Here is a 27,008-nt window from a genome sequence, read left to right as displayed (position 1 = left end):
AAAACCGATTTTTTTTTTCAGAAAATAAAAACACTTTTAAAAGATTGGATTTATTTAAATGTTTTTTTAGGTAGTGCTACGTGTACACAAAGTTTTACACGTTGAGTTACACATTATACTTAAAATTACATGATTATCCTTGCACTTTATTTTGAAAAAATATTTCAAAAATGCATGTAATAATCATGTAATTTTAAGTCTAATGTGTAACCCAACGTGTAAGACTTTGTGTACACGTAGCATTACCCTTTTTTAAAAGTTACTATTTCTATATCAAACACACTCCAACTTTGCGTGAAAATCGACCAAAACTAAAAAGAAAATGATTAAAATGCATAGAACATACAAGATCGGTGTTTTTCTTGTATTAGAAATTCAACATCACAGAAAACCAAAATGGAAAACTACAATTTTCAACCAAGAAATACGTTGAAAAGTTAGTTAGTTGCACACAACTCTTGACCTCTACTTAGCAACTGATTCCCCATTGTTTCTCGCGCCTTTGTGCTGTTCATTACCACCTTGTCTTTCCTAGTTTTTGCATAATCCCACGTTTCCCTTCTTTTATAAAAACCAACGGTCTCATTAAAATTGCTACTTCCTCCAAAAAAAAGCGAATCACTGGCACGAAATTTCCAGTGATTCGACGCTAAAAAAAAAATTAAGGAAGCCAAAAGGTAGAAAAAATAATCAAAAATATATCTTGATATATAGAGCTTTATATATTACATGATCATAATCAATGGCTCTTAGAAACCGTAAAATATTGTTAGCCGTTATTTGCGTCGTCTCCGTCGCGGCTGCACTGCCACGGTCGTCGGCCAAAATCGCAGTTTTTGATGAGTATTTGCAGAGAAGGTCCGAAGAGTCTCTTGAGGATTCTTTGAAGGCGTTCAATCCTAATCCGGATGAAGTCACCGCGGAATTTAACGAACTTGTTGGCAGGTACAAGGTCATCTATTATTTCTTACGAAAATAATTAACTCGTTATAGTGTATACTAAAAGCATATAAGTTATAATGTGAAATGACTTATCTTACACATAGGGAGTTGGTAAGTGAGAATGTCACAAGGAGACACCTCCTCCAAAATGGTTGCAAGTCCACGAACCCCATCGACAACTGCTGGCGCTGCGACCCCAAATGGGCCAAGAATCGAAAGCGGCTAGCCGAGTGCGCCCTCGGCTTCGGCGGCCGTGCCACCGGCGGGAGACTAGGCAAGATCTACGTGGTCACGGACCCTTCGGACGACAACATGGACCACCCGAAACCGGGCACGCTCCGCCACGCCATCATCCAACCAGGGCCACTATGGATCACATTCGCCCACCACATGATCATTAAGCTCAGGCAAGAGCTCATTTTCACCAGCCACAAGACCATCGACGGCCGCGGGGCCGAAGTCCACATCGCTTACGGAGCCGGATTCACCCTCCAGTTCGTGAAAAACATTATAATACACAACATTTGGATACATAACACCGTCCCGGCCAACGGCGGGATGATCAGGGACTCCGTCGACCACATCGGCCTACGCACTAGGAGCGACGGGGATGCCATCTCCATCTATAGTTCGAGCAACATATGGATCGACCATGTGTCCTTGTCTAAAGGCGCAGATGGGCTCATTGATGTGATTGAGGGATCCACGGCTATAACTATATCTAACTGCAAATTCAACCATCACAATGATGTAAGTTGAGCCTTTCATATATTCCTTCATTCAAATCAACTATATATTTGAGTTTGTAACAATAGCTTTCTTGGGAGATTTAAAACTTTTTTTGTGATCGAGGGGACGATTTCGTCTCGTCGATCGCTTCCTCGGTGAGGCTATTCTTGATCGATCGATGCACACGCCATGCATGCATGCAGGTGATGCTGTTGGGTGCACATGACACTGACTCCAAAGATGCAATAATGCAAGTGACTGTTGCATTCAACAAGTTCGGAATTGGTTGCATACAGAGGATGCCGAGGTGCCGATGGGGCTTCTTCCACGTCGTCAACAACGACTACGCCCAGTGGGAGCTCTACGCCATCGGCGGCAGCGCACATCCCACCATTATCAGCCAAGGCAACCGATTCAAGGCCTCCAAAAACCTTTACACCAAAGAGGTACACTCATTTTCATTGAAGGGCTCGAATCGTGTTTGCGTGGACTAAATGAATCTGTTTTGAGCAGGTGACGAAGAGGGACTATGCGACGAAAGATCAGTGGATGAAATGGCAATGGAGATCGGAAGGTGACAATTTCTTGAATGGAGCATTCTTTACTGAATCCGGTCCACCAATGAAACAAATAAAATCGTCGCTGAAGAGTAACTTGATCGCCTTCAAGCCTGGCTCATACGCTGGCAGGCTCACGCGGTTCGCGGGTGCGCTCAAGTGCCGAGTAGGCAAACCATGCTAGTTTGACTTATTCCTTATTTGATCATTTATTGTTAATTCAGGGGAGAATTCATGACAATAGTTTTTTTTTTTTTTATTCCACTGTTATTGCTATTGTAATGTGGTAATTTAGCACTTCTGACAATTTTGTTTGAAATAAATTTCTTATGGTTTTGATCGAATCTCATCGGTCCGCGTCTTCCGAATGCATCAGCAGTCTTAGTAAGAGACTTTGAATGCAAAACTTACATCTTACAAGCTAACAGTCACAAAGATAAGCCCAAAAACCAATCTGGCTTCAATATAAAGGAGAACTTTTCCGATTAGATACTTTGAGAGTGTATCAATCAAGTTTTCAAGGAATACACATCTAATTTCCGGATGGTCTGCATATGATCCGGATCAGATAGTTTTCGGCAGTCCATTGACGACACATCCGCAACTTCCGCCTCCTTATTTTGTTCCTCCTCACCAGGCTTCTCTCAAAAGCAACTTATCATGCCTCTCTTGAGGAAGATCAGGTGTTGTGTCTCTTTTTTAGTGGCTTCTTTCAAGTCCTCTGTTTGGTTAAGATTTTGAATTAGATTGTGCATTTCCATCTTCTGAATTTCAATATGTGCATTGCCCCCATAAGCTGAACCTTCACCTGTTGCTAGCACAATGTTTACTGCTGATCTACAAGTTCTTTTCGCCTTCTCACCTCTTGTGAGGCTAGCTCGAAAACATTAGACAAACTATTGGGCAGAAGAATTGGGTTGATATTCTAAAGGGAACAGGATGCTTTTCCCTGTTATGCAGAGATTCGCACACTCTTCAACGATCGCTAAGTTCAAAGATTTAATGCCACAAGATGAAGATAAATAATATGCAATGATCATATTACTTTACACAATATCAGGAAACTTCCTATGTGATGCTATTTGGTTTGCAAAATTGAGTAGACACATAATTACATGATAAGAATTAAGCTCTTTAGGCACTCTTTGAGATTCAACATAATGTGCTTATTTTCCATTGATTCATTCACAGGTATACACAAACAAAGATGAAGTAGTATTACACTTATCTACTCCCTTGACTTACGAGCAATTCATTGAATTCCTCATCAGTAGCCTTCAACATTAATGGCAGTGGAACCTCGACGCCTCTCTGTACAATCTCTGCGTGCCGAGGCTTTATCCTCTTCTCCAAACTAAATGCAAAATACTGAGGAAACCTCCCCAGTTCCTCTAGACTCCCCTTCATTTCCTTTGCAAAGTACTCGAATTTCGGCTTGAAGTTACCCTCCACGCTGAAAGTGAACAGACTCGGACATCTCAGGAACATGCCCACTGCATCAGATTTCGAGAACCCCAAGCTAACGAGATAATTCAGCTTCGGAATCAGCGTTTTTTCGACACTGGAGACCAGCAAAATGGGGTCCTGATAAGCCAAAGCGCGTAGATCCTTGAATCCTAGTCTGTGAAGATAGAATAGAGCTGGCTTCAACTGATCTCTCACGCTGGAAATCAAGAGTCTTGGGCACTTGTTGATCACCTTTCGAAAATTCTGATCAGGGACTTTGAGATCCAAGGATAAGAAATGAAACACGGGGTCGAGTTCAGATTTTATGTCTGAAGTCAGAACCTTGGGGCACATGCCAAAGATCCTGCCTAGATCTTTGAGAAGGATGCCTTTGGACTGGAGGAAGGTGACTATGTCGTGGATCGAATGGAGCGAAGCTGCGCGGAGAGACGGGTTCTGCGCCAGGGCACGGCCGGAGTCGACGCCCAAGATTTCTAGGCAAAGGACTTTTTCTTTGAACTGGAGGGAAATGTTAGCGTGGGTTGGATGGTAGAGTGGATGGTCATGTAGGAGTGTTTTGGGTTTGGCAGTCAAAAGGTTGCTCTGTTGTTCCGATGAACACGAGGCCGATTTCGGAGAAGAGAAGCAGATGGAAGAGCCCAAGACCGCCGCCGCCGCCGCCGGTGGCATCTTCAGAGAAAACTGCACAATCAAGATGATCAACACCTAAAACTCCTCCAAGAAATTATTGAAATACAAACACAAAATCAAACATTATGAACTTGAGTCTAACTGAACTAACAAATCCCGACGCAGACATTTAAAGTTAAATTAAGAACACTGCAAATAAAAGAAGTCAGCAAGCAGAGCGAAAAAATGCTACAATCCCACGATACACAAACCAAGAGGAAGCTGCAAAACAGCTAAATTGATCGAAAAAAGGGACAATTCTTGGTCATTAAGCTAAGCAGTATTCCAAGATTTGAACTTTGACGGCTAAAGCAACTTCCTTCGTTCACTAGAGTCTGCGATATCAAGTATTTAATTTTACCTTTTGAGAAGGAGATCTTTGAAAATGGGTGGTGCCGCCATTGTTAAGCGACGAAGAGTAACACCTCCATGGATACCTGTTCGATCTTACAAGTAACAGTTCCAATGGCGAGACGAAGAATGATTAAATAGTTATCAACGGTTGCCGCCGGATGAAGAATATATGAAGCGGCTCTATCATTGCTTCGTTATCCGCATGCAATTCTCTGATTGGCCAACATTCATCGGACAAGATAATATGTAAATGGTTCCTATTACGGTATTGCCCCTTCTGTTTTAAGCTTATTTCTCGCATTGGTGTTTGATTGGGTTCGGGTTTGGTTGACGGAATATACTATTGATATTTTTTTCAATCATAATTTGAATTAACCTGAAAATGGCCATCGAATTCGGCTAATTCGATCCACTCTAACCAACTTGATTTTATTTTTAACAAAATAATTAAATAAAAATTCAAAAACACAATATAATAATAATAGTAGTATTTAACTTAAACACATTATAACAAAATATAAGCTTATCTATACTATTATATAAAACTTGAACACTTTTTAATAACTACTTTTGGTGTGTCAAGATAACACCAATTTTCTTCTTCATTTTACCCTTGTTCATTGAGAGTTCTCTGCACATCTTCTTTTTTTTTAAGGCAAAGGTCAAAATAACATTTTGACAATTTTCATAATTCTAATTTCATCTCACGTCTCTCTCACATGTCTCCCAAACAAACGTTCTTTTCTCTCAAACCAAAAATAAAAAAAACAAATTTTATTCAAAAAATATTGTAAAAGCACGCAATGCGTGCTTCGAATCACTAATATATAATTTAAACTTGAAAGTCCGGTAATATAAAATTTGAAGTACACTTACTACAAAAATTAAAATTATTTTAAAAAATTAAAATTTTACCATATATTACACATTAAATGATGAAGAAAATCTATAATATCAACGTACAATACTTTTATTCAAGCATACAATATATAAAAATTAGAGATGACAATGGGTCGGATCTAGATCCGACGTCGCATTAAATCCGTCCCGGCTGGATGGATCTAAACCCGACTAAGCGGGTTCGAGATGGGTCCCGAGTTCGGTCAAATCCGCCCAGCCAAATTATATATATATATATATATAACATATTTTTAATATTAATAATATATAATTTTAAATATGTAATATTAATAATATATAATAATATTTTTATACTAAATAATTAATAATTTATCCATAATTTGAGTTTATAATATTTTTGGATTGAAATGAATTTATTTTATTATGATATATTTAATATGAAAATATATCATTATAATTTTTTTGTTAATAATTATTAATTAAATACGAGTTGATAAATTTTAACTTGTGCGAATGTTTTTTTGTCCTAAAATATTATCAATATAAACTTGAAATTAAATTTAATGATTTTTGTTAATTTTTAAACATTTAAATTTTTTTATTTAATAAATTTAAAATTATTTAATTTATGACGGATCCGATTGGACCCGCCATTCACGGGACAGAACGGGTTCAAAAGGAGGCGGGACGGGTCTCGGGTTAGCCAAACCTGTTCCGTTGTCATCCCTGATAAAAATTATCAAATATTTCTTAATTTTGTATAAATAATAATAATAAAAAAATTCGGTCATCTCGGGCCAACTCGGGTTGATCGAACCCAACCTAATTAATTTTTTTCGGTTAATTTCGGGTCCAACTCGATTCAACACTAATCAAATAACCTCAACCCTACCTTGATATTTTTCCGGTCGAATCATAGGGTTAAGTTTATTTTTGACAACTAATAGTTTTTTTTTTTTTTTTTCAAAATAGAAATGTAGGAAAAATTCAAAAGTTGTATTCTTTTGTATTTTATTTGATATATGTTTTGTATTCTAAAGATATATGATTTCTCCTCCATGAATATCAAGACTAGTTAGTAGTTACGTAACTTTTTGGGAAATTAATCTAACTTTTTCTTCTAATTTTTTTTAAGTTGGCTATATGTGCTTGTCATGGGCTAATATTTACACTTGTAGCTGACTCTCATTTAATTTTCATCAACTCAGTGACAACATAAGATGATGACATGTGGTATGTCATCATAGACGAATCCATGAAGATCCTCAAAGCTAACATTACAATAGACATATCCAATGGTGAGCCTCAAATGGTTGAAAAACACAGATCTGAGTGGACCATTGAGAACAAAAAGAAGGCGAACTTTGACAACGTTGCCAGAAAGGACATTCTTTACAAGATCCTGGATAAGAGCATGCTCAGCAAAATCAAGACTTGCATCACCGCAAAGGAGTTTTGGGAAAAGCTCACACAGTTGTGTGAAGACAATGACCAAACCAAAGAGAACAAGCTCATTGTAGCCATCCAGAAATTTGACAATGTAAAGATGAAGCCAGGAGAAATCATGTCTGAGTTTGACGAACGGTTTAGCAATATCGTTTGTGAACTTACTACTTTAGGAAAGTCATACTCTAACCATAAAATTGCTTTGAAGTGATGCGTGCTTTGTCTAGAGAATAAGATATCAAGACTTTAGCCATGCGTGAATCTAAAGATCTAAACAAGTTAACTTGAACTTCAGGACTAGGGATGGCAATTTTCTCCGAACCCGATGGGGAACCCGATATCCGACCCGAAAGGAGGAGGGTATGGAGGCATTTTTTGGACCCGATTAAATAAATGGGTAAATGGGTATAGTGATCTCGTAAATGGGGATGGAGGAGGATGTAATGATATCCTACCCATACCCGATCCGATATGTATATATATATATATATATATATTACATATATATATATATACATATATATATATATACATACATACATACACATATTAATTTATATTAAATAAATGCTAATTTAATTTTTTTTTTGTTGAATTATGTTAGTTGGATGAAATAATGAAAATTATTAATATAAAACTAATGCTATTTTTTAGAAGTTTTATTTTTTATATAAGTCTTTGGTTGTAAATTTTCTTCGGTGTTTTATTTTTTTATTATCTTAAAATATTTGATATAAAAATCTAGTAAATAAGTATAGTTTTATCAAATAATTAAAATTTTAAAAAAATTATTTTTATGGAGTATATACAATAAATGGGTATATGGGTAGGGTATGGATATCCGGTCATCCGACGGGTATGGGGATGAAGATGAAATTAAATATCCGATGGGTATGGGTATGAGTATGTGGATGGATTTAATAAATGGGTATGGGGATGAAGACACGATATCCTACCCATACCCGACCCATTGCCATTCATATTCAAGACCTCTTTATTGATCTCAAAGTATATGAGTTTGAACTTGACATAAGAACATAAGAGGAGCCCTTAACTTCTCACTCGACCAAAGCACTGACCAGGACCGTTGTATATTCACCGATTGTAACGCCCAAAATTATTTAATTTTAATCCGAGAATAATTAATTTGGGAATATTTGGAGTTGTGATTTAAATTCTAATATTCTTAAATTGATTAGGATTGAAATTGAATGAAATAGGAAGTTGAGGACCAAATTGCAATTTTTGAATAGTTGAGGGGCTAAAGTGCAATTATTATTGAATTTATCAGAATTGTAAAGGAATACTCAGCATTTACACGTGTGACACAACACACATTCCATCAGATTTTTCAGAGGCAAGAATCGAGAGCAAGAACCAAAGAAATCCCAAAATTTCTTCATCATCTTCCAATTGACATATCTTGAGTTCTGATTATCCGATTTCGATTCCGAAAGATGTTCTGGAATCCTTGCAAGAAGACCTTCGAATTGATGTAAGTTTTCTCTTAGTTCATCAAGGTTTGAGAATTCGAAATGGACAGAGATCAGACTTGTGTTTGAATTGTTGTTGATGAGCTTCTATCTTTTGTAATATTGAAGTTGGGTTGAGGATTGATTGTTGTATCATGTTCTTATGATTTTCCAGCTATGATTTGATCTATATACCTGCTGATATATTGGTTTCGAAGCTTCAACAGCTGATATGCATGTTAGAAATGTTATAGATGTGTTCGGAATCGCCGAGTTATACCGATATGCCGTCGAACTCATGATTTGAAGCGATTTGCTATTGTTCTTGGATTAAGAAGTGGCTGAATTATTAGCTGATGATTCCTTGCTTGTTATGCTGTGATTTCAGTGTGTAAACAGGGCATTTCAACTCATTGATCTTGACTCCGAAATCGATACAAGAACGCACAAGGTTGGTAGCGTTTTGCTTTGACGTTTGGGTGGAAACTTGAGCAGATTTTGAGATAGGTTTGGTGTTTAACTTGTACAGATTTGGACAAGTTAAAAGACATCCTAAACATCACATTTGAAAGGTAAAAGTGGACTACCATTTGATTGGGATTACAACTTGAGATGGTTTGTATAATCGAGTTCCCTTAAATCATATACTTATTTGCTTATGTGCTTTTATATGTTTCTATGAATATTTGAATGAGTCTTAATGATAATGAATGTGGTTTGATTGATAGTTATTGCATTCATCTTGAAGACTTGTTCCTTGATTTTGAAATGAACGGAAACGTTCGAATAGACGATTTGAGGGATTGTATATGTATGGCCTGGGTGGTTGTTTAGCCTAGCGTCTGATTTACATATATAATGGCTTCAAAGTCTAGAGAAGTGAGATAAGTAGCCCCACCTCGATCGGAAGAGTCGGTGGATTAGTTATGATATCTACTTCTCGGGATCCCAACCGACGAATGAAGAGATGAACCTTGTTTTAAAAACATGCATTGTCTTTATTGATATCATGAGCTTGATATATGTTTGTATGAATGTTTAGTTGCTTTTACTGGGAAATCTATTTCTCACCGGAGTTATCCGGCTATTATTTTGTTGTATGTGTCATTGCAATAGGAGGGAGTGGAACCGGGCAAAAGCGAACATGAAGAACAAGGGAGGAGAGGAATAGCGTGATGATCCGAGTTTAGATGAGTTCTTGTGCTGTCAATGTTAGAGTTGAGTCCAAAACCATGAGTATGTTATAGCTACTTGTACCAAGACTTGTTGTTTAATAAGTTGTTGTCTTGTTGATGTATATAGGATTTTAGATGATGTATAAATCCTAGAGACAACATGATGTTGTAGCTTTATGCCTTTTCTATAACAATGATTCTTGTTTGATATGTTAGCCTATCTTGAGATGATTTTAAGGCTTTATTATGATCTAAATCTATCATGTTAGAATGCATGTTAGTTGTTGAGTTTGATTAGATCATGTGTGAACTGAAGCTAGATGAACAAAATGAAGGAAAGGAACTCATTTGACAGCAAAAGGATTTCTGCTGTTTTTCTGGAAATGGGCTCGCTCGATCGGTGAAGAATTGCGGATCGAGCGAGGCCATTAATTTTTGGGCAGAAAGCTGAGCAAAGTTGCTCTCGCTCGATCGGTAGGAAATGACTGATCGAGCGAGGCCAATTTTACTCTCACCGAGAGTTGAGCATTCATACTTTCAAATAAAATAAATACAACATCATGGAATAAAATACTTGAAAGTAAATCATGCTAGCATTTACCACATGTAATTCAATCATGTAATTAAATCATAGCATAATAAAATAAATCAGCAAGGAAGATGACTCGATCTACCCCACTCGCTATCTAACTAAGTCCAGAATTTTCTCGCTCTGATACCACCTGTTGTGACGACCCGGTTCATAATCTCTCAATTACTAAAAACAATTCAAGATTCAAGAATAGAGGCTAAATTCAAAAGCCAAAAAATATTTTTATTTTTTTTTTATAAGTGTGCTGCGCCCGCGCGAGGGGTGCTCCCCGCGCGCGCGCAGTGCAAGGGGACAGCGGTCCCCTTGGCTTGGCCTGCGCACGCGCGTGAGTAGGGCTCGCCCGTGCGCAGGCCAATCGGCCAGAAAATTCTGCTGCACACTGCTGCTGTCAAAAGATGTCCTTGCTTCAATATATCAGCTCAACTAAATGCAAAAAGCAACATACAAGTTCCAAAAAGCATGAAACAATATAAGTGAAGTCATGAACAAGTTTAGGGCATCAACTACAACATCTCATGAAGTCATGAACAAGTTTAGGGCGTCAACTACAACATCTCAAAGGTAAGAGTAACACACTAGTTCAAGGGCTTACAGATTCAAGTCTATCATCTATACAATTCCAACTCTAAACATAAGTTCAGCAAACAACCATTTAGACTAAAGTTCAAGTCTAAGTTATTATACAATCATCCTCGTTGAAACGAACATAACATGACAGCAACTTCACATCTATATCGAGTCATCACTCTAATCCCTCATTCCCTTGTTCTTCAAGCTCGCTTTTGTCCGGTTCCACTATCGCCTATTGCCATGACACATACAACACAACAATAGCCGGATAACTCCGGTGAAAAATATATTTCCCAGTAAAAGCAACTAAACATGCATAGCAAAGCATATATCAAATTCATGATATAAAAGTAACTACAATGCATGTTTTAAAACAAGGTTCTCTAGTTCATCGTTTGGGTGTTGGAAAACCGTGTTCAGATCAATTGAATTCATACCCGGTGCAGCGGAAGTTTAAAATTTTATTTTTTTTTGATATGAAACAATTTCATATCATGGGTATCAAAACGTTTAACGATTAAATCACACAAGTAAAATAAATAATAATTAATTAAATATTTTACCTCCAATCTCGAAGCGAGATTATGGACACCAACAGAATTTAATCTGCTCTTCTTGTATATCCCGAGAACCGATGGCGTCACGATCAATCACCGGAATAAGGTCCAAGAACAGAAAACAGAAACCCTCTGATTGACTGCACTAGAAATCAATCAGAAGTTTTGCGTAGAGAATAAACAGATATGATCTGTTAATTCAGAATTGTAATTTTTCACAAAAATCACAAGTCTGAATTTTCTCCGGGAGGGACAAGGATTTCTAAAAACCCTTAGAATATTTAGAGTGTAATTTCGAAAATTATAAGACACACAGTGTTTGATTTTCGAACCCAACACCTCTATTTATAGATAATTTCTAGTTATAATTGTATCAGGACTCTAACTCCTTAAAGCCCACAATCCATAACTTAAGCCCAACAAGCCAAGCCCGTTGTTATAGAAATTAATATAAAATTCATCGTGACTCCGATTGATAAACTGATTTCACCAATGTGCACAGAAACCATTTCTGCATCTTTTAGAGTCAAGATAATTTTTCTGAATCCGAATTCAGTAATTTCCAAAAATGCCCATCACTATGTCATTTTAGGAAATTCCACTCCCTTTAGTTGAGAAATCAAATTTCTCTTTCATTAAATTTAACTCTTTAAATTTAACTATCTCTACGGGGTTTTAGTAATCCATTACTTGTGTAACCCTCAATGGTTCAGGAATACAGCTAGCCGTGGGCTCACAACTCCTTGTGACTCGGAACAACAATTTCCGACTTACCCAACGAATCATGGTAAGAGCGTCTAGCAACATCGCCCCATGATTCCCTAGGTATTACTGATAGTGCCTGCAAGAACCAGTAGATTTTGGTTAGCGTACAGTACGGTCCCTTCAACCAAATATCCCGATCGAATCAACAACCATTGGTGCATCGAGAGTCGTTCGAGATTCGATAACTATGCACAACATCTTGGAGATCTATTAGTGACATCGCATGTGTTACTAGGATAACCATTAACCTAAAACACATCATGTACTCTGGCCAGAGATTCGTCACACTAATATCTTCTCAGATCGCATAGGATATCCACACTCGCAAGTATGTGGTGAATCCTTGACAACAAAGCATCGACTCCTATATGCGTCGTAACTGTACCCAATCCCGACACCTGATGACCCCCATAGAGTCGGTAAACAAGTCAAAGCACAGTACTAGCATATAGAGTCTCAATGATGTTTCAAGTAATAAGGACTAATGGTGTACAACCAAAAACGCGGACTTTATCCACTCGATAAGTGATAACAACTTGGAAAGTCCGAATAGGGTAGTTCGATCATTCATCATATGAATATCCATTTGCATGTTTCGAACATCTCTATGTTCCCTACCAATGAAACGTAGTACTCTGCATCGCAAATGCAAGTCTCAAACTCGAGCGATCCTGATCCTTATTTTCGGACGGCTCAATTGACTAGGAACTGTTTAGAATATACAGTGACTATAGGATGTGTTTCATGATAGTCATCCCCATGTACTACCACATCTTACATACACTATAGTATATTCAAGGTCTTTATCAAAACAACAATAGTATATCACAATATAACAATATGAAGAAAGATAAAGTCATTGCCATTAATAAAATGTAAATTATATTAAACAAAGATTGTTTACACAAAGAGTCATAAAAGCCCTTAGCCACAAGTTGGCTATCCGGGCACCCACTCTTTCAATCTCCCACTTGCCCTAAAGCCAACTAGTCATATTACGTAATCCCATTATTTCGCGATGTTTGTCAAACAATGGTCCTGGCAAGGGCTTCGTAAGCGGATCAGCGATATTGTCTGCAGAGGCCACTCTCTCGACTGTAATGTCTCCTCTTTCCACGATCTCCCGGATGATATGGTATTTCCTCAGTATGTGTTTGGATCTTTGATGAGACCTTGGTTCCTTTGCCTGAGCAATGGCACCAGTGTTGTCGCAGTACATCGGGACTGGACCAACAGATTCTGGAATCACACCCAACTCTTGGATGAATTTTCTCATCCAAACCGCCTCTTTAGCAGCAGCTGATGCTGCAATGTATTCTGCCTCAGTGGTGGAATCCGCTGTGGTGTCTTGCTTGGAACTCTTCCAAGAGACAGCACCGCCATTGAGCACGAATACAAATCCAGAGGTTGATTTCGAGTCATCCACGTCACTTTGGAAGCTAGAGTCGGTGTAGCCTTCCAACTTCAATTCTCTTCCACCATAAACCATGAATATATTCTTAGTTCTTCTCAAGTACTTAAGAATATCCTTCACAGCTTTCCAATGCATTTGACCTGGATTGGCTTGATATCTGCTCGTGACGCTCAGAGCATAGGCCACATCCGGTCTAGTAGATATCATCCCATACATGATACTACCTATGGCTGACGCATATGGTATATGTGTCATTTTCTCTATCTCTTCGTCAGTCTTGGGACACATAGACTTGGATAGAGAAACTCCATGACACATAGGTAGATGTCCTATCTTGGACTCATCCATTGAAAACCTTTTCAATATAGTGTCAATGTAGGTTGCTTGAGTGAGTCCTATCATTCTCTTAGATCTATCTCTATAGATCTGTATCCCTAGAATATAGGATGCCTCACCCAAATCCTTCATCGAGAATCTACCTGATAACCATATCTTTGTTGACTGCAACATCCCTACGTCATTCCCAATGAGTAGGATGTCATCAACATAAAGTACTAAGAATGTTACCGCATCCTTAACTACTTTCTTGTACACGCATGGTTCCTCCGGGTTCTTGATGAAACCAAAATCCTTTATTGTTTCATCAAATTTCTGGTTCCAACTTCTTGATGCTTGTTTTAGACCATAAATTGATCTCTGAAGCTTGCATACCTTATGCTCGCTTCCCATGGAGGTGAATCCTTCAGGCTGCATCATATAGATTTCTTCCTTAATGTTTCCATTAAGAAATGCAGTCTTCACATCCATTTGCCATATCTCATAGTCATACCATGCTGCTATGGCAATTAGGATTCTTATGGACTTGAACATTGCGACTGGTGAAAAGGTTTCATCATAGTCAACTCCTTGTCTTTGAGTATAACCTTTTGCAACCAATCGTGCCTTATAGGTCAACACCTTGCCATCAGGCCCAAGTTTTCTTTTGTAAATCCATTTACATCTTATTGGAACAATTCCATCAGGAGGATCTACTAAAGACCAAACTTGGTTTGAATGCATCGAGTCTATTTCCTACTGCATTGCTTCAAGCCATAAATTAGAATCCGCATCAGAAATTGCTTCCTTGAAGTTTCTTGGATCACATCCAATATCGGGTTCACTTTGATCCCCTTCAAGAAGAAGACCATATCTAACAGGAGGCCTAGAAGTCCTCTCGGATCTTCTAGCAATAGGCGTGTCTTGTGATGATTCTTGAGGTGTAGGATCGTTAATTTGTATTTCGGGTTCTTCTCGAATTTCTTCGAGTTCCATCATCTTGCCTTTCTTATCCAATAAGAATTCCTTCTCCAAGAAGGTGGCATTCCTTGAAACAAACACCTTTGTTTCAGCAGGATGATACAAATAATATCCGATTGAATTCTTCGGATACCCCACAAAATAACATAAGATGGATCGACTATCCAACTTATCTCCCACTGTCTGCTTCACGTAAGCAGGACATCCCCAAATCCTCAAGTACGAATACTTAGGAGCTTTGCCATTCCATAACTCGTATGGTGTTTTATCTACTGCTTTAGTGTGAACGTTGTTCAATAACAAAACCGCTGTTTCAAGCGCGTAGCCCCAAAACGATGGTGGGAGCTCAGTGAAGCTCATCATGGATCGAACCATGTCCAACAAGGTTCTATTGCGACGCTCCGAAACACCATTCAGCTGTGGTGTCATAGGAGGAGTCCACTGAGAGAGAATCCCATTCTCTTTTAGATAGTCCAAAAACTCGGCACTTAAGTATTCTCCACCACGATCCGATCGAAGTGCCTTAATACTTTTGCCTAGTTTGTTTTCTACTTCAGCCTTGAATTCTTTGAACTTTTCAAATGCTTCAGACTTATATTTCATTAAATATAAATACCCATACCTTGAATAATCATCAGTAAAGGTAATGAAGTAGGTGTGGCCAAATTGAGTACCAATTCTAAATGGACTACAAACATATGTATAGATCAAATCCAACAGATTTTGACTACGCTCAGGTTTCTCCTTGAATGGAGATTTAGTCATTTTTCCTTTCAGGCAGGATTCACAAGTAGGTAGAGAGTTAATATCAGACATATCAAACATGCCCTCTCCCACTAGCTTGTTCATCCTCCTTGAGGAAATATGACCTAGCCTAGCATGCCAAAGATTTGCCGGGTTTTGACTATCATTTTTCTTTTTATTTGTTGTTACCGGTTTATCGACATAATTCATTGAAACGTCTTTTAATTTTAAGTTATATAGATCGTTTTCAAGTTGTCCATTTCCAATCAAACATTCATTCTTGTAAATATTGCAAATCTCATTCACAAAATTGCAAGAATAATCATCTCTATCAAGCATAGAAATAGAAATAATGTTTTTGACCAAATCCGGAACATACAAAACATCTCTCAAAAATAACTTAAAATTGTTTTGCAAAATTAAATAAATGTCTCCTATCGCTTTGGCTTCGACTCTTGAACCATTCTCGAGTCTCAGTTGGGTCTCACCCATCCTTAGCTTACGACTTCTTGTCATCACCTGCAAATCATTGCAAATGTGAGATCCACATCCGATATCCAATACCCAAGAAGAAGTATTAAGAGAAACATTTATTTCAATGTAAAACATACCCTTTTCAGTTCGCAACTGATCTAGGTATTCCTTGCAGTTACGTTTCCAATGACCGGGCTTCTTGCAGTAATGGCAAACGTTTTCATCCTTCTTCTCATATGAAACCTTGGCCTTCCCCTTCTTATTCGGTATACTCTTCTTGGGCGGGGCAGAACGCTTCTTACCCTTTCCACTTGGCCCCTTCTTCGAGTTAGAAGAGGACCCAACTGTAACGCCCCACTGTATCAAGACGTGTCTTTTCAGCGTGCTTATGTCCTCACTCACACGCACCCTGGAAAACTTTCCAGGGGGTCACCCATCCTATAATTGCCCCAAGTCAAGCACGCTTAACTTTGGAGTTCTTATGTGATGAGCTCCCGAAAAGAAGATGCACCTTCTTGATATGAGCAGTACATATGAAATCTTTTTTAAACCCTCCTCAACTATGTAGTCTCATACCTACACAGTCTCAGAATCCGCTCTCATTCCGGCACGAGATCGGTTCATTCATGTCTCCCTCTGCCTAGAAGCCTATCAGGAGCCGCTCATTGTCCGTGCAACCTCTTGGCACCGGCGATCACTCCCTGCCTCTTCAGCCCCGGGCTTCATATGCCCCCCAGCTTCCGCTTGGTTCGTCCCCGAACCATACCGTACTAAGAGAGGTCGGCTTTGATACCATTTGTAACGCCCCACTGTATCAAGACATGTCTTTTCAGCGTGCTTATGTCCTCACTCACACGCACCCTGGAAAACTTTCCAGGGGGTCACCCATCCTATAATTGCCCCAAGTCAAGCACGCTTAACTTTGGAGTTCTTATGTGATGAGCTCCCGAAAAGAAGATGCACCTTCTTGATATGAGCAGTACATATGAAATCTTTTTTAAACCCTCCTCAACTATGTAGTCTCATACCTACACAGTCTCAGAATCCGCTCTCATTCCGGCACGAGATCGGTTCATTCATGTCTCCCTCCGCCTAGAAGCCTATCAGGAGCCGCTCATTGTCCGTGCAACCTCTTGGCACCGGCGATCACTCCCTGCCTCTTCAGCCCCGGGCTTCATATGCCCACCAGCTTCCGCTTGGTTCGTCCCCGAACCATACCGTACTAAGAGAGGTCGGCTTTGATACCATTTGTAACGCCCCACTGTATCAAGACATGTCTTTTCAGCGTGCTTATGTCCTCACTCACACGCACCCTGGAAAACTTTCCAGGGGATCACCCATCCTATAATTGCCCCAAGTCAAGCACGCTTAACTTTGGAGTTCTTATGTGATGAGCTCCCGAAAAGAAGATGCACCTTCTTGATATGAGCAGTACATATGAAATCTTTTTTAAACCCTCCTCAACTATGTAGTCCCATACCTACACAGTCTCAGAATCCGCTCTCATTCCGGCACGAGATCGGTTCATTCATGTCTCCCTCCGCCTAGAAGCCTACCAGGAGCCGCTCATTGTCCGTGCAACCTCTTGGCACCGGCGATCACTCCCTGCCTCTTCAGCCCCGGGCGTCACACCAACCAAGAGTACCGGTTTATCCTTCTTTAGTGTGGCTTCATATGTGACAAGCATATTGACCATCTCTTCAAGGGTGGCCTCTATCTTGTTCAAATTGAAGTTCACCACAAAACCGTCATACGATGAAGGAAGTGAAAGGAGTAACAAGTCCGAGCTGAGTTCATGCTCCAAAGTCAAGTCGAGTGTTACCAACTTTTCAATGAGCCCAATCATGCGCACCCCATGCTCACGGACAGAAGTCCCCTCTCGCATGCGGCTTGTCATGAGCTCTCTGACAGTGGCATACCTCTCCGACCTTGACTGAGCTCCAAATAGCTCCTTGAGTGCTTTGTGAATGTCAGCAGCATTCACGGCATCCTCAAATCGCCTCTGGAGTTCATCAGACATCGAAGCCTGCATGTAGCATTTGGCCTTGATATCATGATCCCACCATAAATCAAGTTTGGCCAAATCTTCCGGACTTGTATTAGCCGGGGCTTCCTTCGGGGGCGGCTTCTCTAACACGTAGAAAGCCTTTTCCGAAGTGAGAATAATCTTTAACTTACGGAACCATTCCGTATAGTTTGCGCCAGTGAGTTTGTTTTGTTCGAAAATTGCAAATAGTGGATTACGCGAATTCATTGTAACGATATACTGAAAAGGAAACAGACAATAATCAGTGATTGTTTAATTAATTTACTAAGACATAAAATATGGCGAATTTTAATTTTATAAATTACACTCCCACTATTTTAACGATTTCACCACCCTCTAGTGAAAACGGGAAACTTTTTCCTTAGTGAGAACATGGAGTCCAATTGACAAATCATAGTCCCGAATAATATCAGCCAACCATAATTTTCAAAAGGTAGAGCCCAATTACTTCCAAAGTAACCCCCATGTATTTACCTCATGTCCAATAAGGGCCCAATAATATGACGTCATTTATTGTGACATGTCAAGATGACCCATCAATATTAAGTTGTGATGGACGGTCGCCATGTGGATCCCCCAATAATATGAGCCGATCCCATGGGAGTTCCACCCAACTTACACATTTGTCGATCCAATGTACAGCTTTCCGACGAACGGGCCCCCCCAATAATATGAGCCGGACCATATTCGCGGGTAGCATCTCATACATTGATCGTTGATGGAAGGTAGGAAAATTTAAACAATATTTAAATTCCCTTTTATTAATCTTGATATAAATTTTAAATCATATTTAAAATGAGGGATTTTTAATTTTGAAAATTTGTCTCATCATTCATTTTTATGTATGCTTGCGGGATTCATACAATTTGTTCTAAACATGCATACATCAATAATATCATATATTATTTAAAAATGATCGATCTCATTATCTATTCGACCCGTGGTTGCCAATCACGAGTCTAAGTCCAATCCTAGGTAATATGCAGGTATGCAATGCAATCCTATTGCATTGAGCTTCCAATTTACATTTCTTCAGTCTTCATTGTCTGCTGGGCCCACCATTTCTTCAAATCTTTGTCTCCCACTAAGTCTAATAAATTTACAATAAATTTCGATGACAAATATGGGATACATTTGTAGGGGTGGGAACGGGCCATAAACCAGGCCCACTTTTATTACATATGACAATCATATTGGGCTATAAACCAAGCCCATTAATAAACACCAACAATAATAAGAAATGTAAATTCCTAACATACACCTACAAAATTGGTTATGGCAATCGATCATCCCATTATCAAATTTTAAATTCAAAATTTAAATAATTGGATAAACATGTTGTGGCATCATAATTTAAAAGATAAAATCATATTTTATCTTATCCATCCATAAGATCATATCTTATCATCAATTCTACCAAAATAATCAATTTTCAAAATTCAATTTAACGGATAAAATATTTAAATTTTCCAAAAATTCAAATTTATCCAAAAATCAATTTTAAAAATTTCGGACTCGAACAATTCGATCCGATGCCTCGTGATCTTATCAAAAACATTTTTCGATTGGATCAAACACTAGAATTTCAAAAATTCAAAATTTTCAAAAATCAATTTTTTAATTTTTCCGGGCTGCCCTGGACCCTGACCGGGCGCGGGCTGGGCAGCCCGCCGCTGCCCATTGGGCAGCGCCGAGCGCTGCCCTGCGCAGCGCCCAGTGCTGCACCAGGGCAGCGACGATCGCTGCCTTTTTTCTTGCCCGTCAGAAAAATAAAATTTTTGATTTTTAAAATATGTTTTGTTTCAAAAAACCCGAGGCCAAAAATTTTTGTACAATCGATTAATTTAATCGTTTGATCTGAGCAACCTGTCTCTGATACCACTGTTGGAAAACCGTGTTCAGATCAATTGAATTGATACCCGGTGCAGCGAAAGTTTAAAATTTTATTTTTCTTTGATATGAAACAATTTCATATCATGGGTATCAAAACGTTTAACGATTAAATCACACAAGTAAAATAAATAATAATTAATTAAATATTTTACCTCCAATCTCGAAGCGAGATTATGGACACCAACAGAATTTAATCTGCTCTTCTTGTATATCCCGGGAACCGATGGCGTCACAATCAATCACCGGAATAAGGTCCACGAACAGAAAACAGAAACCCTCTGATTGACTGCACTAGAAATCAATCAGAAGTTTTGCGTAGAGAATAAACAGATATGATCTGTTAATTCAGAATTGTAATTTTTCACAAAAATCACAAGTCTGAATTTTCTCCGGGAGGGACAAGGATTTCGAAAAACCCTTAGAATATTTAGAGTGTAATTTCGAAAATTATAAGACACACAGTGTTTGATTTTCGAACCCAACACCTCTATTTATAGATAATTTCTAGTTATAATTGTATCAGGACTCTAACTCCTTAAAGCCCACAATCCATAACTTAAGCCCAACAAGCCAAGCCCGTTGTTATAGAAATTAATATAAAATTCATCGTGACTCCGATTGATAAACTGATTTCACCAATGTGCACAGAAACCATTTCTGCATCTTTTAGAGTCAAGATAATTTTTCTGAATCCGAATTCAGTAATTTCCAAAAATGCCCATCACTATGTCATTTTAGGAAATTCCACTCCCTTTAGTTGAGAAATCCAATTTCTCTTTCATTAAATTTAACTCTTTAAATTTAACTATCTCTACGGGGTTTTAGTAATCCATTACTTGTGTAACCCTCAATGGTTCAGGAATACAGCTAGCCATGGGCTCACAACTCCTTGTGACTCGGAACAACAATTTCCGACTTACCCAACGAATCATGGTAAGAGCGTCTAGCAACATCGCCCCATGATTACCTAGGTATTACTGATAGTGCCTGCAAGAACCAGTAGATTTTGGTTAGCGTACAGTACGGTCCCTTCAACCAAATATCCCGATCGAATCAACAACCATTGGTGCATCGAGAGTCGTTCGAGATTCGATAACTATGCACAACATCTTGGAGATCTATTAGTGACATCGCATGTGTTACTAGGATAACCATTAACCTAAAACACATCATGTACTCTAGCCAGAGATTCGTCACACTAATATCTTCTCAGATCGCATAGGATATCCACACTCGCAAGTATGTGGTGAATCCTTGACAACAAAGCATCGACTCCTATATGCGTCGTAACTGTACCCAATCCCGACACCTGATGACCCCCATAGAGTCGGTAAACAAGTCAAAGCACAGTACTAGCATATAGAGTCTCAATGATGTTTCAAGTAATAAGGACTAATGGTGTACAACAAAAAACGCGGACTTTATCCACTCGATAAGTGATAACAACTTGGAAAGTCCGAATAGGGTAGTTCGATCATTCATCATATGAATATCCATTTGCATGTTTCGAACATCTCTATGTTCCCTACCAATGAAACGTGGTACTCTGCATCGCAAATGCTAGTCTCAAACTCGAGCGATCCTTATCCTTATTTTCGGACGGCTCAATCGACTAGGAACTGTTTAGAATATACAGTGACTATAAGATGTGTTTCATGATAGTCATCCCCATGTACTACCACATCTTACATACACTATAGTATATTCAAGGTCTTTATCAAAACAACAATATTATATCACAATATAAAAATATGAAGAAAGATAAAGTCATTGCCATTAATAAAATGTAAATTATATTAAACAAAGATTGTTTACACAAAGAGTCATAAAAGCCCTTAGCCACAAGTTGGCTATCCGGGCACCCACTCTTTTATTGGGATCCCGAGAAGAAGATATCATAACTAACCACCGACTCTCCCGATCGAGGTGGGGCTACTTATCTTGCTTCTCTAGACTTTGAAGCCATTATATATGTAAATCAGACGCTAGGCTAAGTCAACCACCCAGGCCATACATATATAACTCCTCAAATCGTCTATTCGAACGTTTTCGTTCATTTCAAAATCAAAGAATAAGTCTTGCAAGATGAATGCAACATATATCATCATAAAAGCATCCATTAACATCAAAGACTCATTCAACAATTCATAGAAGAGCATATAAAAGCAATTAAGCAAATAAGTATGTGATTTAGGGAAACTCGATACAAACCATCTCGAGTTAGAATCCCATTCAAATAGTAGTCCACTTTTACCTTTCGATTGCGACGTTTCAAGGTATCTTCAAAGCTCTCCAAATCTGAACAACAACAGAACCACCCTCTATCAAAAATCTGCACTCAAGTTCAACCCAACTGCAAGGCAAAAAAAAGGCTACAAACCGTGTTCTTTCTTCTATCGGTTTCGAAGTCGAGATTATTGAGTTGAAGTGCCCTGTTTATGAACTGAAATCACAACATATAAACCAAGTAATCATTAGCTACAACCCAACAATATCTTAGTCCAAGATACAATAGCAAAACAGCCTCAATTCACAATCCGGCGGCGTAACGGTATAAATTCAGCAACCGAAAATCAATCCTATCCACTCAATCATTCAACACAACTTCATAACAATATATATACCAGCAAGAATACCATCAATAAACCAATAAATAAGATGGCATAATTTTCGAACACTTGCTGAAAAGTAACATTAATTTCAAACGGCATTCAATCTTCAATCCGCCTTTGAACATACAAAACATGTAATCTCAAGAACACCAATTCATACACAAATCTGATCTCTGCTATTTTTGAATTCTCAAACCATAATAAAAGACATAAAAACTTACATCAAAACGAAGGCCTCGTCGCAAGGATTTCAAAACACTTTTCGGAATCGAAATCGGATAACCGAAACTCAAGATATGTCACTTGAAAGAAGAAGAAGCAGCTTGGGATTCTTGATTCTCTATCTCTCGGTTATTCCTCCTAATTTTCTGATGTAAATGAGTAGCATACACGTTCAAACTCATGTGCAAGACAAGTGTCCAATTAAAATTTGAAAATTGCACTTTGGCCCCTCAAATCTTGCTTATTTGCAATTCAGTCCATACTCAATCAAATAATTCAATTTCAATCCTAAATAATTTAAGAATATTAGAATTTAAATCAAAACTCTAAAAATTCCCAAATTAAATATTCTCGAATTAAAATTAAATAATTTCGGGCGTTACAATAATAATAGTTATTATCATAGTTATAATAATAGTTATCATGTGGAAAATGTGTAAATTTCTAAAATTTAGAATTCAATCTACTCAAAAAAAGATAAACAATAGATAAATAAAAAAATAAATAAATAAATAATGATAACAAATTTTTTTTTGAGGTAAACGATAACAGTTATTTAAATTTTATTTTTAAAAAAAATTAAAAGCAAAAATAAAATAAAATAGAAAGAAAATATAATTGAGTAAGCGATAGTGTGTTTATTTATCAAATTCTTAATTCAAATACAATATAGTAAAAACAAAATACTAAATGAAATAACTAAAAAAGCAAAGGAAGATGAAAGACCAATATGAAAAATCTATATAACCACCAGAGTAAGCAAGAAATAATTATTAATGAAACTGAATCAAATTTATTCAAATTCCAAAGCAATTGACTAAGCTTAATTAATTGACCGAAGACAGACATAGGGAATACGCATATGATTTTATTTCTAGCAGCCAAAGGAAAATATGCTATTACGTATATAACCTCAAAAACAAAGAAATAAGATGTGCAAATTATTAATATAAAGTGAGGTGAAACTTGTAAATTCACAATGAAAAATGAGCCTTTTATATATATATATAGATATAGAAAGTTTTGCTATCATGCCCACCCACCGTGCCCACCTAATGTGCCCACCATGAGGTGACACTCAACTATTGGACGCACAATTCATCACATCCAATAGTTGAGTGTCACCTCATGGTGGACACATTAGGTGGGCACGGTGAATGGGTAGGATAGCAAAATTATAGATATAAATAATAAATATTAAAATATTAGATAAAATAATAATAATAATAATAATATAATATTAGATTTAATATAATATTAGATATATATATATTATCTTATTATCTTACTATCTTACTATCTTACTATTTTATAAAACTTGAGCCATTTTAAAAAACTGCTTTGGTACATTTTGATAACACCAAAATATATTTATAATTTAACCCTTGATAGTTATTTAAAATTTAATATATTTACATTGAAAAAAGGGTAAAAATAGGTGAAAAACAAAAACAAAAAAACTATTTTGCATTTTGAAAACTACATTCTACATATTATTAATAACTACACATATTTTTCCTATGTTAAAAAAAAACTAAAATAAATTTGGTTTATATTATATTGATCACACACACAACATGTGCACTTTTACTTAGTTTAATTAATACAAAAGTCGACCATACACGTATTCATCTGGCTTCCGCACCTTTTTTTACACGATTTCCCGTAAACCTTAAAAAAACGAAAGAAATAAGGAAAAATTGACACGTGCATGTGTTCTACAACAGGTGGCAGAGACATGATTCCTTGAACTCCACTAACAATAAAACAATCTGCAACTTCTCTTATTCAATTCTTTCCCTGGAGAAAAAAATTCAGACAAAGTAGTAGCAGATTCGGGATTCGAATCAAGATTTCATCATAGAAAGGTAGTTGAGTTCCGCTATTAATTTCTTGGTTGTTCGTTTTTTAATATTGTTATCATGAAATTAAAGCGATTCGTTTAGATTTGATATTGTCATTCATGCGTGAATATGGATTTTTTTGGCGAGAATCCCAGATCGAATTTGGTGGAGTATATCGTATTATCCCAATGATCATACATATTCTTTCGCATGTAATAATTCTGACATATATGTGGATGAGAAATGCACGGAGTACATTTTTGAAATTAAAGCGCATTTGGAGTGGAGTGTGTAATCGTACGTGTAACATTCATTTTTCTGAGTACGCATAGGGAAAGAACAATCGAGTGAGTCTAAACTGTTTGAAGCATTGAAAAATATGATCCCATTTGTGTTACGTATACAGTTGTTGAAATGGCGCAAGCACAAGAATCTAAGCATGTGGGTAATGTTCAAAACTGCGATGAGTACTTTGAGACGATACAAAGCAGAAAGAAATTGTCTGCTTCATTGCAGGAATCTCTAACAGATGCATTTTCGCATATTCCGGTTTCGTCGTTCCCCCTAGTTCCCGGAGGCAAAGGTAATTAAGGCCCTCGAGACATCGAAAATTTCGTTACTGATTGGTATTGGATGCTATTTGATTCGTATAGTGACGCATATTGGAGGAAGTAGTCTGATTTTATCTTCCCCTGAAACGTTTTTTTTGGCCAGTTATTGAGATTGTAGCAGACACTACGGTTCTTGATGCCGTCAAAATACTGTCGGAGTCGAACATTTTGTCGGCTCCTGTAGTGAATCCTGATGCCAAGAACAGCATGGATTGGAGGGAAAGGTATCTGGGAATCGTGGATTACTCGGCCATCGTGCTTTGGGTGCTACAGAATGCAGAAATTGCTGCTGCTGCCCTGGCTGCGAGCTCGGCAGCTGCTGCTGGGATTGGTACCGGTGCTGCTGGTGCTCTTGGAGCACTGGCATTTGGGGCGACGGGTCCTCTTGCCATTGCTGGATTGACTGCAGCTGCCGTTGGCGCGGCCGTGGCGGGAGGTATGGCTGCAGATAAAGGAATGGGAAAAGATGCACCAACAGCAGCAAATAAGCTAGGAGAAGATTTTTACAAGGTTCTACTAAACGAAGAGCCTTTTAAGTCGACCACGGTAAATTCAATGGCTTTATTACTCTCTATCATAGGTTGAGTTGTGTGTACCTTAAAGCGCCTCTTTATGCACAAGTGGTCACATGTGCCAAAACCAATGTGTAGCTATAATTTACCGTGGTCGACTTAAAAGGCTCTTCGTTTAGTAGAACCTTGTAAGTCGACCACGGAGCTTGAAGCAGGTGGCTCGATAGTATTTTAACAAGTTGGGGAGGCGATTTAATGTAGGGTTATAATTTTACAGGTGAGGTCGATATTAAAATCCTATCGATGGGCGCCTTTTGTCCCTGTGGCAACAGACAGTTCAATGTTGAGTGTCTTGCTGTTGCTTTCGAAATATAGGCTTCGGAACGTGCCTGTTATTGAAATGGGCGGTCCGACTGTCAAGAACTTCATAACTCAATCGGCTGTCATACATGGTCTTCAGGAATGCAAAGGCAGAGACTGGTTCGACTGCATCACTTCTCATCCCATATCTGCACTGGGACTTCCTTTTATGTCTTCAGATCAGGTCACTGCTTATATTAAACCGATTCCAGTCGGCTTACATTCCACTCGAGCTGACCTTTTTCTCGATAATGCATCGATCAGGTTGTAAGTGTGCAAAGCGATGAACTAATCCTAGAAGCATTCAAGAAAATGAAAGACAAACAGATTGGAGGTCTTCCGGTTGTTGAGGGACCAAACAAGAAAATCATTGGCAACATTAGCATCAGAGATATTCGATTCTTGCTACTCAAACCCGAGCTGTTCGCAAGTTCCCGGTAAAATTTATAGAAACATTTGACCTGAATTGTGTGAGGATGGTCTTTCATTATAAAACAACTCATTTCCATGTGAAATGCAGGGAGCTCACTGCCAAGGACTTCGTCACTACTATTGCGTTGGCGACCAAAAACACGGGGAAGACTGGCACACCCATAACATGCAAGCCCGATTCAACGCTTGGTTCTGTAATAGACACGCTCGCTTCCATGGCAGTTTATAGAATCTACGTCGTTTCAGGTGTGGACAATGAAGTTATCGGAGTAATTACGCTGAGAGATGTTATTTCGTGTTTTATCACAGAACCTCCGAACTTCTTCGATGATTACTTTGGATTTGCTGCTAAAGAAATATTGAGCAAGTGAGTTGTCTTAAGAGCAGTCAA

At 38.1% G+C, this 27,008-nt stretch overlaps 4 protein-coding genes across 4 annotated transcripts; 3 read left to right on the top strand and 1 right to left on the bottom strand.

The window, feature by feature from the left end:
* The first annotated feature begins 596 nt into the window (after positions 1–596).
* On the top strand, positions 597–2,580 carry LOC140879585 (pectate lyase-like). Its single transcript, XM_073283351.1, has 4 exons — positions 597–945; positions 1,047–1,692; positions 1,875–2,117; positions 2,185–2,580. Exons 1-4 carry the CDS (start codon positions 743–745, stop codon positions 2,410–2,412), a joined length of 1,320 nt encoding a protein of 439 aa, XP_073139452.1. The 5' UTR covers positions 597–742; the 3' UTR covers positions 2,413–2,580.
* Positions 2,581–3,205: 625 nt separating this feature from the next.
* On the bottom strand, positions 3,206–4,934 carry LOC140883912 (transcription termination factor MTEF1, chloroplastic). Its single transcript, XM_073290535.1, has 2 exons — positions 4,726–4,934; positions 3,206–4,376 (listed from the first exon to the last, which is right to left on the bottom strand). The coding sequence occupies exon 2, from the start codon at positions 4,362–4,364 to the stop codon at positions 3,453–3,455; it is 912 nt and encodes a 303-aa protein (XP_073146636.1). The 5' UTR covers positions 4,365–4,376; positions 4,726–4,934; the 3' UTR covers positions 3,206–3,452.
* Positions 4,935–6,807: 1,873 nt separating this feature from the next.
* LOC140879087 (uncharacterized) lies at positions 6,808–7,236 on the top strand. The gene has a single exon (XM_073282732.1). It carries the CDS (start codon positions 6,808–6,810, stop codon positions 7,234–7,236), a length of 429 nt encoding a protein of 142 aa, XP_073138833.1.
* A 17,355-nt stretch (positions 7,237–24,591) lies between these two features.
* Positions 24,592–26,991, top strand: LOC140880836 (SNF1-related protein kinase regulatory subunit gamma-1-like). The gene is made up of 6 exons (XM_073285649.1): positions 24,592–24,726; positions 25,109–25,285; positions 25,417–25,859; positions 26,103–26,369; positions 26,450–26,622; positions 26,706–26,991. Exons 2-6 carry the CDS (start codon positions 25,117–25,119, stop codon positions 26,986–26,988), a joined length of 1,335 nt encoding a protein of 444 aa, XP_073141750.1. The 5' UTR covers positions 24,592–24,726; positions 25,109–25,116; the 3' UTR covers positions 26,989–26,991.
* The last annotated feature ends 17 nt before the right edge of the window (positions 26,992–27,008 follow it).

The sequence above is a fragment of the Henckelia pumila genome, chromosome 2 (assembly GCF_033568475.1).
Source record: "Henckelia pumila isolate YLH828 chromosome 2, ASM3356847v2, whole genome shotgun sequence".
In the NCBI taxonomy this organism is placed as follows: domain Eukaryota; kingdom Viridiplantae; phylum Streptophyta; class Magnoliopsida; order Lamiales; family Gesneriaceae; genus Henckelia; species Henckelia pumila.
This window is presented reverse-complemented; position numbering and strand designations above follow the sequence as displayed.

What these genes read in the sequence shown, in the direction of transcription:
- LOC140879585 (XM_073283351.1), top strand. Translation starts at nt 743, where the DNA reads ATGGCTCTTAGAAACCGTAAAATATTGTTAGCCGTTATTTGCGTCGTC. An exon ending in TTTAACGAACTTGTTGGCAG is followed by an intron (nt 946 to 1,046) that starts GTACAAGGTCAT and finishes TCTTACACATAG; the next exon opens with GGAGTTGGTAAGTGAGAATG. An exon ending in AAAACCTTTACACCAAAGAG is followed by an intron (nt 2,118 to 2,184) that starts GTACACTCATTT and finishes TGTTTTGAGCAG; the next exon opens with GTGACGAAGAGGGACTATGC.
- LOC140883912 (XM_073290535.1), bottom strand. Translation starts at nt 4,364, where the DNA reads ATGCCACCGGCGGCGGCGGCGGCGGTCTTGGGCTCTTCCATCTGCTTC.
- LOC140879087 (XM_073282732.1), top strand. Translation starts at nt 6,808, where the DNA reads ATGTGGTATGTCATCATAGACGAATCCATGAAGATCCTCAAAGCTAAC.
- LOC140880836 (XM_073285649.1), top strand. Translation starts at nt 25,117, where the DNA reads ATGGCGCAAGCACAAGAATCTAAGCATGTGGGTAATGTTCAAAACTGC. An exon ending in AGCCTTTTAAGTCGACCACG is followed by an intron (nt 25,860 to 26,102) that starts GTAAATTCAATG and finishes ATAATTTTACAG; the next exon opens with GTGAGGTCGATATTAAAATC. An exon ending in CTTTTATGTCTTCAGATCAG is followed by an intron (nt 26,370 to 26,449) that starts GTCACTGCTTAT and finishes TGCATCGATCAG; the next exon opens with GTTGTAAGTGTGCAAAGCGA.